This window comes from Mobula birostris, chromosome 23 (assembly GCF_030028105.1).
Source record: "Mobula birostris isolate sMobBir1 chromosome 23, sMobBir1.hap1, whole genome shotgun sequence".
NCBI lineage: Eukaryota > Metazoa > Chordata > Chondrichthyes > Myliobatiformes > Myliobatidae > Mobula > Mobula birostris.
This window is the reverse complement of record NC_092392.1, coordinates 41465356-41484739: the sequence shown is the minus strand read 5'-3', so window position 1 is coordinate 41484739 and position 19384 is coordinate 41465356. Positions and strand designations below refer to the sequence as shown.

Below are 19384 nucleotides of genomic sequence, written 5' to 3'. Positions count from 1 at the left end.
GTTCACCAATGTCTTTACCAATGCTACCAAGTCCAACATGAATCTATTTTGGAATGTATCACTCAAATCCCGTAATTAAAAGGGTCCTCACTAATTAATGGATCATTAATTCCTCTTCTTCCACCATTGTTTTTGAGCTCCAGGTTAAAGACTTGGGCTCAACACTGAATACACAATTCCTTTTTATTAAATACGACAAAGAGCTGGGTGACACAGATAGATGAAAAAAAAACAGCAATATTAACTATTCAGTCTCTGTCTATCACGATGTCCCCCCAAACTCGGCCAAGTTAATTTTCAGTCAAAAAATGTACAACCACATATTTGTCCACTGGCAATAAATCTCAGGATAAAGCTCAAAGTACTTGAAATACTGTTTCATTCTTAGAGTAAATTTTCTCCATTCCCATTTAGACTTCTTTCCTGCAAATTCTGGCACTGTCATTGACGAGCATGGTGAAAGGTCATTGCAGTCATGGAGAAATGGTATCAGGGCACCTGGAGTCCATCAATGCTGGCTGATTATTGTTGGACACTTAAGCAAGAAGCCTCAGACACTGAGTACAAATGAAAATCGTCAACCAAACATTTTTAGCTCAGTTCAACTACTGCAAAGCATCAGCACCCTTATGCAATTAAACATATTATATTCTCTAAACGTTCATTTCTTGTTCCTTCAAATTCCTTCATGATACAAGTGGTCTGAAATTATATTTGTGCTCAGCTTCAAGTGGTCTATCATAAACATAAATTTTGGAGGAAGCAACACTTTCAAAGAAAATTGTTGTCAAGTGTTATTTGAATTTTCTTGATCAGAAATCACAGAGCATTCAAAATGTTAGAAACAATTCTAAGCATTGTTATTGGAGCACTATTGCATTTGTCTACTCTCCCCAGCTATAAATTGCACACTTAAACTTCAAATCATTCATATGCTGGAGTGGTTGACTGAACTGGGCTATGCATAATTTAAATATAAATGAATACTAAATTGGAGCTATGTGCCACAGCAAGATGTTACGTCCAATTGCTGTTATACAAAATCATACAATGATGATAGTGGAATATGCTGTCCAGTTTGAATTCACCTTCTGCTTCCAAATATGTTTTAATTACCTCTGAAGCAGATCAATGAATTCATATAATATTGGAGAAAATGAGCTAATTACAGTAATGAATATTTGATCATGAAAATGTAGTCATTACTTCCAAAACAAGCTTTAATTAAAATGCTGACTGAATTCATTCATTCAATTACAAACAATGCGTTCTGTCAATTGAAACAAGGAATAAGATATTGAAATTTATAAAAACTTGTATCATAAGTGAGACCTAATATAATAATTAATGGCATAGGATTACAAGTCTGCCAATAATTATCAATCATGGTATTCTATAAAATTTTTCTATTTCCATTCATTAATAGCCATTATAAAGACTATTAACACTTCTGTAGAGAAAATCTTATGTGTCCCCCTATTTATCAAGATCATTAGAAGTTAATAAAAGAAAAAAAAGGCTTAACATGATCATTTATCCACGATTGGTTAACAGTCAGGTGTATTCAATCTGCTCTGTATTACTTCAGGCTGTAACTACAGAGTACCTCGGAGATCTGTGCTAGGATGTCAACTATTAGCAGTTGAGACTCATGATAAGTAGAGGGCCAACTATGAAAAGAAAGAGTGTAAAGTTTGTGGGATAAACAAAGTTTATGTCAGGTTGCATACTTACCCTACTCCTGAGTTGCTGAGCATTTATTGGTTTTCCTTTCAGATTTCCAATATCTGCAGTATTTTGCTTTAGCTGGGAAATAAGGGTAAGGATATTGCTACTGCATAAAACTTGAGATTCAGGTAGAAGGCACCAAACATCAGATTAACTATGACTATTAAATAGAAGAAAAAGCTCAAAAGCTTTGTGCTTTCCTATTCGGTATGTTGTTATATCTAGGAAACCAGATTTTAGGTATAAGACTATGATTTGAAAGGTCAGCTGATGGGGGGGGGGCATGAAGGAGATTAGCCAGTCTTCCCTGTGCATATTCTCCTTTCTCAACCACTTCTTTCGGTCACTGTGCTCTCAGTTATCTAAATCTTATTATTTGCAATTCCTTCCTTTAAACTATTACAGTCCCAACTCCAAAGACAGTCCACCACTTCCTCCACTCTCTAAACCCCAATCCTCAAAACACAACCTCTCCAATTCTCTCTCTTCCTTTCAGATTCTTTGCTAATTTGATTCCAAACAATTGGTTTATTGATCATTACAGAATCAATAAATGATCAATTGATTCTGGTACTTCCTACTTCCTCCCCTCTCCCATCCTCCTTTCCCAACCATGATTCCCCTCTCCCAGCCCCCTTCTGGCTTCAGACATCCCACCTCTCCCAGAAGTTCCGGGAGTCGCCCGCATATTAATACTGGCTCCCTGATGCCTGCAAATTATATACGATATCACGGAAATCAATTTTTTTGAGAGAGAGCAAGAGAGAGAAAGCAAGAGAGAGCACGAGAGCTCTGTTTGTGTTGTACTTTGAGATGTACTGAAACACTGAAAACTGTCGTATTTCTTTTTAATGTCTTGAATTTTGCTGTTTTCTGTAATTCAAAAAGCCTGAGTAAATTTGACCACCTCCCTCAGAACATCAGGAACATTTCCAGGAACGGGTTGAGCTGTAGGCAGATGAAGTATTTGTAGACCCTATGGAGCCACTGCTTACTGAAGTCAACAGCAAAAATAGAGCAGAAGCCAAAAACAGAAATTGTTTATTTAAGGCAAACAATGGTCATCTTAAAGCAATCGCTGGTACATCAATATATCAAAGACAAGCCATATGGTACACTTGATCCTTAAAGCTACACCACACTCACATGCACCAATGAAGAAAAAACTATTAGAACATCTTCATGTGGACTTAAGCATATTTTTCACTTTGGCATAACTGTAGCACACAAGCAGGAAACTATATCCCTCCAGCTCATGACTGGAAACCGTGAGCAGGAGAGTACACTCAGTGACCACATTATTAGGTACATGAGGTATCTAATAAAGTGGACACTGAGTGAGTGCATTTCTGTATGCTTGCGGTCTTCTGCTGCTGTAGTACATCCACTTCAAGGTTCGAGATATGCTTTCAGAGATGCTCTTCTGCAAGCCACTATTGTAACAAGTGGTTATTTGAATTACTGTCACCTGCCTTCAGCTTGAAACTTTCAAGCCATTCTCTTCTAACCTCTTTCATTAAGAAGATGTTTTCACCCACAGAACTGTGGCTCAGTAGATGTTTTTTAATTCTTCACAACATTCTCTGTAAACACTAGATACTGTTGTGCATGTAAGTCCCAGAGCAGCGATTTCTGAGGTACTTAAAACACCCCATCTGCCTCCAACAGTCATTCCACAGTCAAATTCACTTAGATCACATTTCTTCCTTATTCTGATGTTTGGTCTGAACAACCACTGAATCTCTTGACCATGTCTACATGCTTTTATGCATTGAATTGCTGCCACGACTGGCTAATGAGAGTTTTGCAATTAATGAGGTGTACAGGTGTACCTAATAAATTGCCACAGAGTGTACACTAGATATTCGCATTAACGGGCAGGTGTATAGGTGTACCTGACAACCTGCCACCGAGTGTACAGTAGATATTTGCGTAAAGAACAGGTGTACAGGTGTATGTAATAAAGTGCCACTGTGTGTATTCCTGCTTTATGCTAGAATGCCCGAGTAGAATGTTTTATCATTAATCAAACATATTGCTGCAGACAAAGTATGGTCATATCAGTAGCTCCAAATTGGAAGTTATTCCTACCTGAACTAATGTTTTATTTAATTAAGTTTAATTTATTGTAAGACATATACTGAAGCGCCAACGTTTTATACAAAAAATTATGCTTCAGCAAATTAGCTCATTAATAATGACACACTGGAAAGTGAAAGGAGGGATGTATATCTCTGATCACTTGATTTGACATTGTGGCGGCAAAACTGCAAAATTATTGTCATCCCCAAATTTGTCCAGCAGAGGTCAAAGATCAGAATTGACCCATATTATCAAACACTTTAATTCCTGACTGAGTAGGTGAGAGCAGCTGATGAAATACTCATCTGAAGTAAAATATACGTCTGATGTGAGATTCATCTTGGACCAATTCATATGACCTTTTCGTAAATGACTGGCCACATTATCGATAAAAATATGGCTCTGGTTCCTTTCTGTCTATATGAACCTGGAATAAATTTACACTGGGAACCAACTGCAAGAAATCAGTGTGCCATCAGCACGATAATACACATGTATTGAAAACAGAAGGTCAAACAGAACTAAGTCTATATTCATTTTAATTAAAAAGTGGTCATTTGTGTAGTGACATATAAATAAACTACCATTATCACTGAATTAATTCACTTTTGACAATATTCAACCCAATATATCGCTGCAACTCACCTGGGGTCGGATAACTTTCTCGATGTTCTTCAGAGCTGTATCAGGCGACGGAGGTGAACAGTCTGGGGTGGGGCCTGTATTTTTCCGCTGGTGATTAGACCCTGGCGCAGTTATAGTTACTTGAGTTGCAACCTCTGCAGATAGAATAAATGGCTTTAATGCATCGTAACCAGACTTATATTTGTTTTGATATTATTTCATGTCTTTATATTTTATTAATAAGAATTTCAAAAAATTGTTAAGGAACTTATCTACACTGACAATAACTATTTCTATTTTTGCACTACTTATTTAATTTAACTATTTAATATATATATTGTATATGTCAGTGATATTAAACCTAATTCTGATTTTGATTCCCACCAAATCCCCCTTAAAACTCTCTTCTCTCTCCCCTCTTGCTTTTGAAACACTTTTCACAGGGAAATAATTCTGACTATAAACCTTTTCTATACCTTTTGCAATTTTATATACCTTTATTAAATGAGAGGATGCATTAATATTGTGGATTTTCCTTCCATTAAACTGAGCACATGGAATAATTATGAAAATTGTTTTGCAAAACTGATGGAATAAAATCATAAAAACTCTATTACAGTTGTTTGGGAGAAAGAAAGATATGTTGATGACCATTCCTTGTTATATGCTTTTAACATTCTTAAAGTCAATTCTCTGAAACTTTAATGTATTCATTTGCAGAAATATGTATGGTAGCAAGGATATTATCCTTAGAATTTATTTTGCTCACATGGCAGATTATAGGCAAATATTCTGGATGTGATCCACAATTGTTTTCTGAAAGATGTTTGAAATGTAGTGCCTTTTATGCTCAGGATGCATGAATGTGCTTTAATAAGGCACTTTTGATGTCAGAATCAGAATCAGGCTTATCACCGTCTTGTACGATGTGAAATTTGTTGTTTTGTAGCAGCAGTAAAGTGCAAAAGCATAAATTACTAAAATTACAAAATAATTAGATTGTGCAAAAAAAAGGAACAATGAAAGTGTTTAAGGGTTCGTGGATTAATCAGAAATCTGATGACAGAGGAGAAGAAGCTGAATTGTTGAGAGTGGGTCTTCACTCTCCTGTAACTCCTCCCTGATGGTAGTAACGAGAAGAGGGCACATTATGGATGTCTTGCTTCATTAACAATATAGAAAATAAAATTGTTAACAGTTAAAATTTTTCCTTAGTAAACTCCCAGAAATGGCAACATGATAGTGAACAGATAAATGGCTTTACTAAAGTTTGGTGAAAAATAACAACTGCCCCAGGAAGAAGCCCTTTAATCTTATGGGAAATAAACCTTGGGATTTTTTACATCCATCTAAGAAGGCAGTCTTAGTTTAATGTATTGTCTAAAAGCATTTGTAGAGCACTGAATTTTCTGCCTGAATTTGCTTTCAGTTCTCTGGATTGGGATGGGGTTATAGCTTTGTGAGGACTACCAATATGACCATGGAACCAAATAAGATCCTGGCATAAAAACTTCAAATATGAACTTATGGTCCTATTACACATACCCTATTGCATAGTTTTACTGTGATTCCTAACAAGCTGAGAATATAATTTAGATTAAACCAAGTCACTCAATGGGTCTTAGATATTATTTATTACCTCCAAAATACACAATCTATTTTACTAACTTTTTTCCAATAAGTAAACCTATTTAGCTCAGTTTGCAATGACTACCGATCATGCAATGTGAAAAAAAGTATTGCTATAATTTGTACTTAAAACTTGACCAACTTTAGGCTAAATTCAAAATTATTTATCACCCTGGAGGCTGCATCAATTTTATTGCCTGGTTCTGTCAAAATTCAAACTCATCTAATGCTCAGGAGGCTGTGTTTTATGGCTATATTCATGTTAGAGTTGAAACTCCCTCATTCTCAAAAGCAATTTTGTCTTCTTCCTTTAAAATGTCAGCTTTTGAATTTAGGATTTTCAGTTTATTGCCTTTTGTCAATAAAGTAAACTCTGTCTCAGAATAATAAAATGCAAGCCCAAAAACATATGGAATCACCAATCAATAGCAGACTTAACATTTATTGGAAACCCAGTCCATGTGACTTGGAGTAATACCAGTGCAATTTTGAAACTATTTATTGGGAGTTGAAGTCATACTAATAGTGGAGAGATGGTTGGTAATTCTCCATCAAAAGGCCATGCTGACTTGAAAAGGTATCATTATTTTTTTCGTTGATGATCAGATAAACTTCAGAACTCCCTACCCAACAACATCAGGGGCACTGCAGTCATTTAAGGCACAGGCTTGAAGTTCAAAAGTTCAAAGTAAACTTATTGTCAAAGTACATACTGTATATGTCACCATATATAACCCTGAGATTCATTTTCTCATGGATAGTCACAGGTAGTACAAGAAACACAATAGAATAAATTAAAGACCACACCCAACAGGATGGACAAACAACCAATGTGCAAAATAATAGCAAACTGTGCAAATACAAAAAGAGAAAAAAAGGAAATAGTAATAATGATAATAATAAATAAGCAATAAATATCGAGAATATGAGCTGAAGAATGATATCTCATGATACCTCTCTGTCCTTTGCTAGTGAGAGAGCCTGCTTGAGGTATCAAAGTGCTGGGATGGACAGTAGTTTTTTGATGGTCTCTAGACTATGGTCTCTTTGGGGACTTTGCTAATGCTTGCATGGTGAGTGGTGGAGTGGGTCAGTACTACTGGAAAGGGGGAGGGGGAGGGCTGATGCTTTTGCTGCTACTTGTGCATGGGAGGAGGGGGTAAAGGACCTTGAGGTTCTAATGTTTCTGTCATTCATTCTTTGGTTTTTTTCTGTTTCATAGAGGTCTGTGAAGATTAAGAATTTGAGGTTTTATACTGTATTCATTCTCTGATATTAAATTGAACCATCCAAGTCCTTGAAGGTGAGTCCATATGTTGTGGGAACAGTTCAGTCCTGGGGCACGTGAAGATGAGTGAAGTTATTCCCTCTGGTTCAATATTGTTTGAGGAGTAATAACTGTTCTTGAACCTGGTGGTGCAGCTCACCACCACTTTTGCAAGACAGTTAATATATTCAGGTTGGAGGAACAACACCTTATATTCCAACTGGGTAGCCTCCAACCTGATGGCATGAACATTGACTTCTCAAACTTCCGCTAATGCCCCACCTCCCTCTCCGTTATTTATTTATATACACACATTCTTTTTCTCTCTCTCCTTTTTCTCCCTCTGTCCCCCTCACTATACCCCTTGCCCATCCTCTGTTTTTTTCCGCCCCTCTCCCTTTTCTTTCTCCCTGGGCCTCCTGTCCCATGATCCTCTCTTATCCCTTTTGCCAATCAACTCTCCAGCTCTTGGTTCCATCCCTCCCCCTCCTGTCTTCTCCTATCATTTCGGATCTCCCCCTCCCCCTCCCACTTTCAAATCTCTTACTAACTCTTCTTTCAGTTAGTCCTGACGAAGGGTCTCGGCCCGAAACGTCGACTGTACCTCTTCCTAGAGATGCTGCCTGGTCTGCTGCGTTCACCAGCAACTTTTATGTGTGTTGCTTAATATACTCTGACCATGTCCGCAATGCCAACATGTGTGAATCCAGTATGAACTTTGTGATAGAGATGTGCAATTAACTCCATTCCTTTCTTCTTCACATTACCCTGTGAACATTTATCTCTTCAAATTTCTACCTCATTCTCTTTAAGATTAATGGTTAGTCTGGACCTCAGTATCATTTTCTAAATATTGAACATCTTTATCGAAGCCTCTCTTAAACTTTTACCAATTTTCGAACAACCCCAGGCTCTCCAAACTCACTTCTTCAGTGAACTCCATCATCCCTCGCACCACATTATATGCTGCAGTCCTTCTCTGAGGTCTTGGTATGTTTTTAAAAGTGTGGCAGACTGAACCAACACAATGCCTTAGCTGAGGTCTAACTTGTACTTTATGAAGGCAAAATAAATCATAGACATCTCCATGTTTTAGTTTAATACCATAAAAATCAATCGAAATGTATTTCTATTGGTGGAACCAATGCTTCATTAGAACATTACTTATTCCCTTGTGATAGATTAATCATCCCCATCATCAGTGATCACTCATAGTCAAGTATGATTCTTCCGCTGGTGGTTGATCTAGTCACTTGTGGATCCTGAGATGGCTGAAGAGGCCAATCTATAATCCACAAATCCTATTGCAGTGTTGGCAAGTACAGATCATTGAAGAAGTGGTGGATGAAGAAGTACAGGTCATTGAAGAAGTGGCCTTTCCCAGTCTCTCCTTCCGTTGAAGCTGCTTAGTCTCAGCAGCATGGTGGAGGTATTCTTCGAGCTGTGCAGTCCCCTCACACACAGTCCTTATCCAGCTTTTCCTATCCTGTGCTAATTTCTATTCAGGTTGATGTGGCGCCTCCTCAGGTGGATCTTGATATTGTCTTTGAACCGCTTTTACTGCCCTCCAGGAGTGCGCTTTGCATCCTTGAGTTGGCCGAACAGGAGTTGTTTAGGGAGGCGGGAGTCAGGCACATGGATGATGTGGCCAATTCATTGCAATTGGTATAGAGTCAAGATCGTGGCTATGGAGTTAATGTTAACTTCCTCCAGGATGCTGGAGTTAGTACGTCTGTTCTTCCAGCTAACTCTCAGAATCTTTTGGAGACATCTTTGATGGTAAGTTTCTAGGGATTTCATGTGCTTGCTATATGTTGTCCATGACTCTGTTCCATATAACAAGGAGGGAAGGACTATAGCTTTATGGACTAAAAGCTTAGCATTGGTCTTGATATCCCGATCTTCAAACACCATCTTTCTCAGCCTGGCCAAAGCTCCAGTCGTATTATTATTTATTTTAAGGTTTATGTTGGTTCTTGAAGAAAGAAGGCTGCCAAGATATAGGAAATGATCAGCGTTCTCCAGAGAAATGTTGTCAACCTGGATAGTTAGAGTTTTAGGAGCTTGATCTGGAGCAGCTTGGTGCAGAACCTGGGTTTTCCTGATGTTTAGATTTAGTCCCAGAAGCTTGCATGATTAATACAACGACCTGAACTAGTAAAAAAAATCCTTGCAGTCTACGTAGATTATATGTTCCACATTCTGCACAGATGACAAAAATCAGAAAAATATATCAAGCTTTGCAACAAGTGGAATCTGAGATTTTTTTACGGCATCTTTCTCAGATTTTTGGAATTTTGGAAAAATAAAACTACAACATTATCAATATCATTAGCCATGTATCTCAAAATGCTAAGATAATGTCCATTAGAACTTGAGGCAAGGGGAACTTGGGAGGAAGAAAAAAAAATATTGTTCAAATAAAGTAACAAGTCATAAGTTTGGGTAGAATGTGACAAATAGTAAGAATGACTGAGTAAGTTAATAAAGAAGGAATAGCCATAGTTTAAGACAAAGCTATTGGGAAATATAAAACAGATGGTAAGCATTTCCATGGATACTTAAAACAAAAACATTTGAGTGTGCATTTGTCCTACAGAAAGTGACCATAGGGATTTAACAACTGAAGGATGAATTAAACAGGTCTCTATGGAGGAGAGAAATGACATCCCAGAAATAGTTGTAAATCATGAACTGAAGTGGAGAAGGAACCCAGGAAAATTACAATTACAAAGGAAGAGGTACTGACAAAATGAGCAAGACATTGTACTTAAACAACATGCCATTTAAAGTTCGAAGAGCTCAAAGTAAATTTTGTTATCTAAGTAGATATATGCCACCATATACAACCCTGACATTCATTTTCTTGTGGGCATACTTCATAAGTCTATAGAATAGTGACCATAACAGAATCAAGGAAAGGCTGCCTCACTAGGGCATTTAACCAGAGTGCAGAAGACAACAAACTGTGCAAATGCAAATATAAATAAATAGCTATAAATATCAAGAACATGAGGTGAAAAATCTTTGAAAGTGTGTCCACTGGTTACAGGAACATTTCAATGATGGGGCAAGTGAAGTTATTCACTTTTGTTCAAGAGCCTGACGGTTGAGGGGTAATAACTGGTCCTAAACCCGGTGGTATGAGTCCTGAGGCTCTTGTACCTTCTTCCTGATGGCAGCAGGAAGAAGAGCACATGCCGTGGATGGTGGGCGATCCCTGATGATAGACGCTGCTTTCCTATGACAGCATTTCATGTAGATGTGCTGTACTAAACAGTGGAGATTGCAAAGATCTGAAGTGCAGAGGATTCTAGGTGTTCTGAATTTGCAAGAATCTAATGTGAAGGTATAGCAAGTAACTAGGAAAGCCAGCACAATGTTATTATTCATGCAATGTGAAACAAATACAAAAGTCGAGAAGTTGTCTGGTAATACCCTGTAATTCAGAGAAGGTTCACTAAACTGATTTCTGGAATGGAAATATTGACCTACTGTATAAGACCGGGCAGAGGCTGGGCTTATATCTGCAGGAATTCAGGAGAGTGAGACATACAGTATCTCAGTTGAAAATTGCGAAAAACTAGAATCCGAGGCCAGTGTTTTGTATAAAATTAACACAGAAAAATTACCTTGAAAAAAGTCATTGTGGTTTTTATCATCTCTGGTGCAGTTAAGTAAGATCTATGTGGTTTTGAATGACAACACCCTGCAGAGATTACAGTTTCCACACCATTACCACCAAGAACCTTGGGAAGCAAATCACAGCCATAAAGAATATACTCCGTATAAGCCACAGCAGACTGATAGCAAAGGTTGCCATGGATGGTGGGTAGCTGTCTTTAAAATGCGTGGCCACACAAGGAGCCCCACACAAGCTATTGGCTCATAATTAAAGCAGAGAGCACAGCTTATCAGTACCATACATGGTTTTGAATGTCTGAAGTAATTACTGTAAGACCTAACAATTATGTAACAAATAATCACAGGCCATAAGGTGCAGACAGCCAACGTTCCAGCTGGAAGCCTTCAGTTTAGGTTTCCTGACCCACTTTCTGTGGGACTTATTTCCTGTTTTTAATGGAGTTAAAATTAAAACTCGCTGGTGCCTTTGTTTTCATTACTATTGTGAAGGCAGAAATAAGTGTGGTGAGTGTTGATGATGGCATCATTTGCATAAGTGATGCTGAAGAATTGTCAGACAAAATTAAATGAATGATGACCAAAACTACTTGGTCCAACTATCTGATGGATTGGACCTCAACTACGTCAAAACATACCTAGCATATCTAAAATTATCAAGCTTTCCTTTATATTTAAAAAAAATTAAAACTTCAAGACTCCAGAAAGTATTCCAACTGATTAAAATGTCATAGAATAGTAAAACTTAAAAACAAAGCATTACTCTGGAAGATCAAAATATATCTGAAGAGGAAAGTGTAGAAGAAATGACAGCAAACTACACCATTTCAAAGATTGAGGACAGGCTTCACCTAGACTTGTTAAGTTTACATCGTCCTTATAATTCTCATAATGCATACTCCCATCTATCATCTAATCTGCATACGAGTAGGCAAATAACATAACTTCCCTTTTCTTTGTGATGTTTAGTCAGATGCATTTTGTTGAGTTCATTATCATCAACTATGGTGGTTTAAGATCAACAGGTAATTTTTATTCTGCTTTAATTTGTTAAATCACAGAATGTTCTCATTAAATATCAATTATGAATGAAATCGCTACATTAGAACTATCCATATTTTTGCATCAAATTAAAAACATCGCCGAACACTTGGATTTCAGAGCTTCATAAAAGCTTGGAATTTATTCTTAATTAAATGGCACGAGAAAATCATACAAAAACAATTACAATTACAACTACAATCTTGCCAAAGTCACCATATCAATGTGCCTTTTTTATTAATATCACTTCTTGTTGCATGATAATTGTGCAGAATATTTTACTGTTTACTTGCAGTCAAGGGTTAAGGAATATCTCAACTGCACTGTGCTTGTTTATTTAGGGCTGTGCAATCCAAAGTCAATCCTCACTAGAATGAACACATGAGCATCTTTTTTCTTTGGGGAGGGAGAGTAGCTGGGAAATTAGGATCTTCATGAATCTGGCCCAGGCTTTCCAGTCAGCACCAAACCTAACATTTGCAGAGTCAGATGATCGTGCAAAGTAGTGCTACTGTCAGCACTGCACCTTTGACACCACCTTGATTGAATGGAACCTGCCACAGCGGGAGAATGACTGTCGTAAGACAATCAGAGAAAATCCTCAGTGACTCCAATCCAGGGATTTCTAACACCTTTTTATGCCATGGAGTCTCTCAATTTACAGAGGGTTCTATGGACTCCAGTTTGAGAATCCCCTGCTCCAGTCTGACTTCGATGTTACGAGAATAAAATCTGATGGGCGTATATTACAATGATCAAAATAACTGCACAACATTGTTCTTATTGCATCATTATTTGTAGCCATTTTCTTTTAAGCACCTGGTGCACTCTCCTGCGATTGCTTCCTCACCTTGTATTAATGGCAGAACATTCATAGCATGGAACAGATTCAAGACAATTCCTCACATGTGGGAGGAGCTGTTAACAGACAATGATGATAGTTTTGCTCCTTCATAACTATCTTTTAAGCACCCATGCAGAGATGTTCTTTTATATTCTAATGCGCAAAGAATGATGAGATTTTTTATGAGGCTCCCACGAAGAAACACACAGACCAAGACTTAACAATTCTGTTAAAGTAAGAAGTACATCAGGGCACTTACAAAAACTTGAAAGTTTTTTCATCAAAATTTTCTCAAAGTTTTTCACCCTCATCAAATTAGTGACTTTTACAGAATGGGTTTGGTGCTAGTTTTCATCTGTGCACCTAAACAGATCAAATCCAGTTTATTGACAAGCATAGATTATTAATGGATCCTAGGATTGATGGCATTAGATACTGTGCGTTGGATTAGAGTGTCTGAACTGCATTTCCACTCTGTCAGATTTTTAATTGGTGTAGATTCTAATATAATAGCACCCTTTCTTTGATGTTTAGTTTCCTGCTATTTATGAACAAGGAGATCAGATATTCTCAGAGGAATAGTATGTCCTTTATCTTTACAACATAGCCCAAGCACCCATAATGCTTTAGGAGCATACAATGCAAACTAGAGAAAGAATTAATTCACTCTTTTTTTAGTAACACACATGTTGAGCAAGTGGTCCCCAATGAAAATGTCCATACCAAGAAGTGGCAATCATATTAAAGTGCAGCCACTAGCTTTACATTTTTTGTTTGGCTGGCAAATAGGGAACATGAATAGACGGAAGAAATTCATGAAGGGCTTGAATTAATATTTATTCAATAGACAGATACCTCGATGAATACAGGAATGATGGCTTATGATAAATTTATTGTGAAAATATCACATTCAAAAGGATTATTGCTGGTTATGAAATAGACTTTGAAATACAATGGTGTTGAAGCTGAACATGTTTTTACATGGTCAAATATTCTACAAAATGCCCAAATCTTAGGTGTGTACAGATTCTTTAACGACATTTTCCCTTAGAACTTCTCTCGACATTAAACACAGTAGTTATACTTACAGTCTATTCCATGGCATGTTATGTATTTTGATATACCATTTCTAATCTGATTATTTCAATTCTCAATTAAAAAACATATTCGATTTTCATTGTTTTTTCCTCTTCCTCTCCTAAAACAACTGTACTTAAATAGATGAGCTTAGGACATGGATCAGCACGTGGAGTTCTGATATTGTGTCCATTAGTGAGACTTGCTTGCAGGAGTGGCTGGACTCAGTGCTCTGGGATTCTGTTGTTTTAGACGTGATAGAACAGGATGGATTAAAGGGGGAGGGGTGGCATTACTAGTCAGGGAAAAAGTCACAGCAGTGCTCAGTCAGGACAGACTGGTGAGCTAGTCAGGCTTTATGGGTAGAATTGAGGAATAAGAAAGGCGTGACAACATTAATGGGATTATATAATAGGTCTGCAGGATTTAGAGGAGCAAATTTCTCGAGGTGTCACAGACTATTGCAAGAAGCATAAAGTTGTGATAATAGGTAATTTTAACTTTCCGCGTTTGGACTGGGACTCCCAGGGCTGAATGAGAGAGAGTTTGTCAACTGTGTTCAGGAAAGTTTCCTTAACCAGTACACAGAAGTCCCAACTAGAGACAGTGCAATGCTAGATCTCCTATTAGTTAATGAGACAGGGCATGTGACAGAAGTTTGTATAGGGAATATTTTGCATCTAGTGATCATAATGCCATTAGTTTCACGGTAATTATGGAAAACGATAGATCTGGTCCTCGGGTTGAGATTCTAAATTGGAGAAAGGCCAATTTTGATGGTATCAAAACGGATCTGGCAACTGTGAATTTGGACAGATTGTTTTCTGGCAAAGGCATCCTTAGCAAGTGGGGAGCCTTTAAAAGTGAAATTTTGAGAGTACAGAGTCTGTATGTCCCTGTCAGAATAAAAAACAAAGAAACAGCTTGAGGGAACCTTGGTTTTCAAGAGATATTGAGGCCCTGTTTAAGAAAAATAAGGAGGTGCATGGCAGGTGTAGGCAGGCAAGAATACATGAAGTACTTGAGGAATATAAGAAATGTAAGAGAAGAATTAAGAAGGAAATCAGGAACGCTAAAAGACATGAGGCTGCTCTAGCAGACAACGTGAAGGAGAATCCTAAGGGCTTCTACAGATATATTCAGGGCAAAAAGATAGCAAGGGACAAAATTGGTCCTCTGGAAGATCAGAATGGTAATCTCTGTGTGGAGCTGAAAGAGTTGGGGGAAGATCTTACACAGATTTTTTTGCATCTGTATTTACTTGGGAGACAGACATAGTCTATAAATGTAAGGTAATGCAACACTGAGGAATTAGGCCCTAAACAGATTACAGAAGAGGAGCTGTCTGCTGCCTTGAGGCAAATTATGGTGGATAAATCCCTAGGGCCTGACAGTGTCCCTCAAAAATGTGTTCCCTCAGACCCTGTGAGAGGCTAGTGTAAAATTGCAGGGGCCCTAGCAAAGATATTTAAAACATCCTTAGCCACAAGTGAGGTGCCGGAATATTTGTTTGTTTATTTAAGAAAGGCTCTAAGATTAAGTCAGGAAATTATAGGCCGATGAGTCTAACATCAGTAGTGGGAAAGTTATTGGAAGCTATTCTAGGGAACTAGATATACAAGCATTTGGATAGACATGGACTGATTAAGGATAGTCAGCATACCTTTGTGTGTGGTAGGTCGTACCTAACCAATCTTATTGAGTTTTCAAGGAAGTTACCAGAAAGGTTGATGAAGGCAAGGTAGTAGATATTTACATGGACATTAGCAAAGTCCTGTATGTGAGGTTGATCAAGAAGGAAGGCATTCAAGATGAGATAGTAAATTGGATTAGACATTGGCTTTGTGGAAGAAGACAGGGAGTTGTTATACATAGTTGCCTCTCTGACTGGAAGCCTGTGACTGGTGGTGTGCCACAGGGATCTGTTGTTGTTTGTCATCTATATCAATGCTCTGGATAACGATGCTGTGGTAAACTTGATCAGCAAATTTGCAGATGACGCCAAAGTTTAGGGTGTAGTGGGCAGCAAGGAGGACTATCAAACCTTGCAGTGGGATCTGCATCAGCTGGTGAAATGTGCTGAGAAAGGACAGATGGAATTTAATGCAGACAAGTGTGACATGTACACTTTGGGAGGCCCTACCCACTCAATGTGGGTAGGGCACTGAGGAGCGTGGTACGACGAAGAGATCTGGGAATGCAGATCCATAATTCCTTGAAAGTGGTGTCACAGGTAGATAGGGATGCAAAGAAAGCTTTTGGCACATGGGCCTTCATAAATCAATGTACTGAGTACAGGGGATGGGACATTATGTTGAAATTGTATGAGATTTGGTGAGGCCTAATTTAGAGTTCTGTGTCCAGTTTTGCTCACCAACCTACAGGAAAGACATTACAGTGAATCAATGCTTCCCACTTACTTTTGCCACTTCCTGAAAATTATCCACATCAGACACAGAAGCAGAATCTGGCCATCTGGCCCACAGCATCAATGCCTGGAATCAGTTTCACTCAGTTATTGGAATAATTGTCTCCTTGTCAGGTATTTAAAATCCTGAGTCTGCCTGAGGCTTGGTCAACAGAATTTCTCAATCATTTTTTTTGCTATAAAAAGAAACCCATTTACTGCTCGTGGGAGTTTGCTGTACAAAAATTTAACAGGCATATTTGCTAACAAACTATGACATGCATTTTGTAATTAATTACTTGGTTATGAATCACATTCCCACATCCTAAAGACGTTGTAAAATGCTCCTTACATGATTTTTTTCTTAACATTTTCTGAAGCAAACAACTATTGTTGGATGACAAGCTCATCCTTTGCTGTAAGGGCATGGCAGAATCACATGGAAATTCTGCCAGCCCTGTTCCATAACATGGAGAAAATGAAAAATGATCTGCTACACTGTTAATAAATATTGGATTTAACTAAGCACACATACTGCATCAGAATATCACCATTGTGGACACTATGACAAGTTTGTTTAATATGCCTCTGCAGCTGAGACAGGAAATTGCTGTGAGTCACTTCCTGATATAGATCAAAAATGTATGCAACTGGCATTATTACTCTCAATCATTTTCATAATGAGGGCACAATGATAGCTATGCATTAGAGCATAGTTTCAAAGGACCAGAGTACTTAACTTTTATTTATTTATTAAGATACAGCATGGAATAGGTCTTTCAAGCTGTGCCACCCAGCTACCCCCGATTTAATCCTAGCCTAATCACAGGACAATTTACAATGACCAATTAATCTGCCAGTCTGTATGTTTTTGGACTGTGGGAGGAAACCCACATGGTCACAGGGAGAATGTACAAACTCCTTCCAAGCTACAGTGGGAATTGAACCTGGGTCACTGGTACTGTAAAGCGTTGTGCTAACCATACCGCCCCTAAAGAATGGGTTGAATGGTGTGTTCCATATTCCTCATCTCAGCTACACAAATTTAGGAGAAAGAGGCACAGAGGTTTTGCTTAGGATCATAGGTGACCAATGTCTTTGTGAAGCCTTAGCATTACAACCTTACTTTTATATTCTAGTTCACTGAAACAAATGCTGACATTGCATTTGCCTTCCTTACTACGGACTCAGTTTGCAAGTTAACCTTTAGGGAATCCTGCACGAGGTTTGACAAGTCCCTTTGAATCTCTGATTTCTAACTTTTCTGCCTGTTTAGAGAACAGTCTACGCCTTTATTCCCTCTACCAAAGTGCATGAATAAACACTTCCCTACACTACATTCCACCTGTCACTTCTTTGCCCATTCTCCTAATCCATCTCAGTCCTTCACTAGACTCTCCGCTTCCTCAATACCACCTGCCCCATTGTATGGTAATGTAATGGGTGTACGGGGTGTTAGGGAGCGTTAGCACCTCTGGTGGGGGAACATGTCGTGTCCTTTTCAGGGCGGTTTGTCCACCTTTGGTCCCCACCTGGCACTCAGCTCTCACCTGTGGCTCCCCGTAGCTGTTTGCATGCGACAGTGGCCACACCTCGGGCAACAGCTTCCACAAGCCGGCTAAAACAGGTGAGGGTAGCTGATGGGTCTCAAACCCTCGGTGAGATAGGGAGTTGTCTATCCCAGCATGTGAAGACAGACTCTGGCGGATTGAGCGGACGAGACCAATGGAAGGTCCAACGGTCAAGAAGGCGGTCTCTGCAAGCGTTGTGGAACGTGTAGAGCAGGACAAGACACAGAAGACGTCCTGGTCATCCACTGCGCCTAGTCCCATCTCCAGCCGTCTCGACTCTGTCTTGCCACTGGATCCAGATGGGAATTGGGAAGAGAGAGTGAGGCTGACGCTGAGCAACTCTCCCTCATTTAAATCCAAATCACACGCTAGTCATAATGTTGTCGAGGTCCTCATCGACGTCAACGATGGACGAACACAAAAAAATGGGTGGAAACATATACATAATTAACAACCACCAGCATTGAGTTGGGTTCACTTCAAGAGGCTGGTCTGATTACCTTAAGATTTACCTTAATTACCTTAAGATTTTTTAAACTGCATCTTATGTTCAGTGTTTGGAGAACAATAAAGGAATTGTTACAGTTTCCTTTAAACTTAAAACATCCCTGTTATTTTATTTACGAAAGCCAATACCTTGACCTACTTTCTTGGCCAAAAAAGCATCAATTCTGTTATCTAAATCATTTACACATAACATGAAAAGAAGTGGTCCCAAACTGACTACTGCGGAACCTCACTATTCACTGGCAGCCAATCAGAGAAGGCCCCTTTATTCAAACTTTCTGCCTCCAGCCAGTCAGCCAATCTTCTATCCATGCTAGTATCTTTACTATAATACCATCGGCTCTTATCTTGTTATCAGCGTTATATATGGCACCTTGTCAAAGGCCTTATGAATATCCAAGTAAGCAATATTCGCCGACTCTCCCTTGTCTATCCTGCTTGTTATTCCCTCAAAAAAATTCCAACAGGTTTGTCGTGGTTTCCCCTTAAGGAAACCGTGCTGATTTTGGCCTATTTTATTATGTGCCTCCAAGTATCTTGAAACCTCATCTTTAACAGCAGTCTCCAACATCTTCCCAACTACTGAGGTCGGGTTAACTAACCTTTAATTTCCTTTAATTTGCCTGCATCCCTTCTTAAAGAATAGACTGATATTTGCAATTTTCCAGTTGTTCAGAACCATCCCTGAGTCTAGTGATTCTTTAAAGGTCACTAATAATGCCTCCACAATCTTTTCCCTACCTCTTTCAGAACCCTTGGGTGCAGTTCATCTACTGCAGCTGACTTCAGGCCCTTCAGCCTCTCAAGCACCTTCTTTTTAGTAATAGCAACTACATTCACTTCTATCCCTTGACACTCACAGATTTCTTTCATACTGCTGGGAAGTTTCATAGTAAAGACTAACTCAAAATACTAATTAAGTTTGTCCGCTATTTCTTCATTCTCCCATCGCTATCTCTCCAGTG

The 19384-nt window shown here is 38.6% G+C and overlaps 1 protein-coding gene across 13 annotated transcripts in view; it reads right to left on the bottom strand.

Moving 5' to 3' along the window:
• Nucleotides 1–19384, bottom strand: part of anks1b (ankyrin repeat and sterile alpha motif domain containing 1B) — an 860133-nt gene that overhangs the window by 206363 nt on the left and 634386 nt on the right. For all 13 annotated transcript variants that reach the window (XM_072241217.1, XM_072241218.1, XM_072241222.1 and 10 more), the window contains one exon: nt 4456–4589. In XM_072241217.1, coding sequence (XP_072097318.1) covers nt 4456–4589 — 134 coding nt within the window. The remainder of the gene's footprint in view (nt 1–4455; nt 4590–19384) is intronic.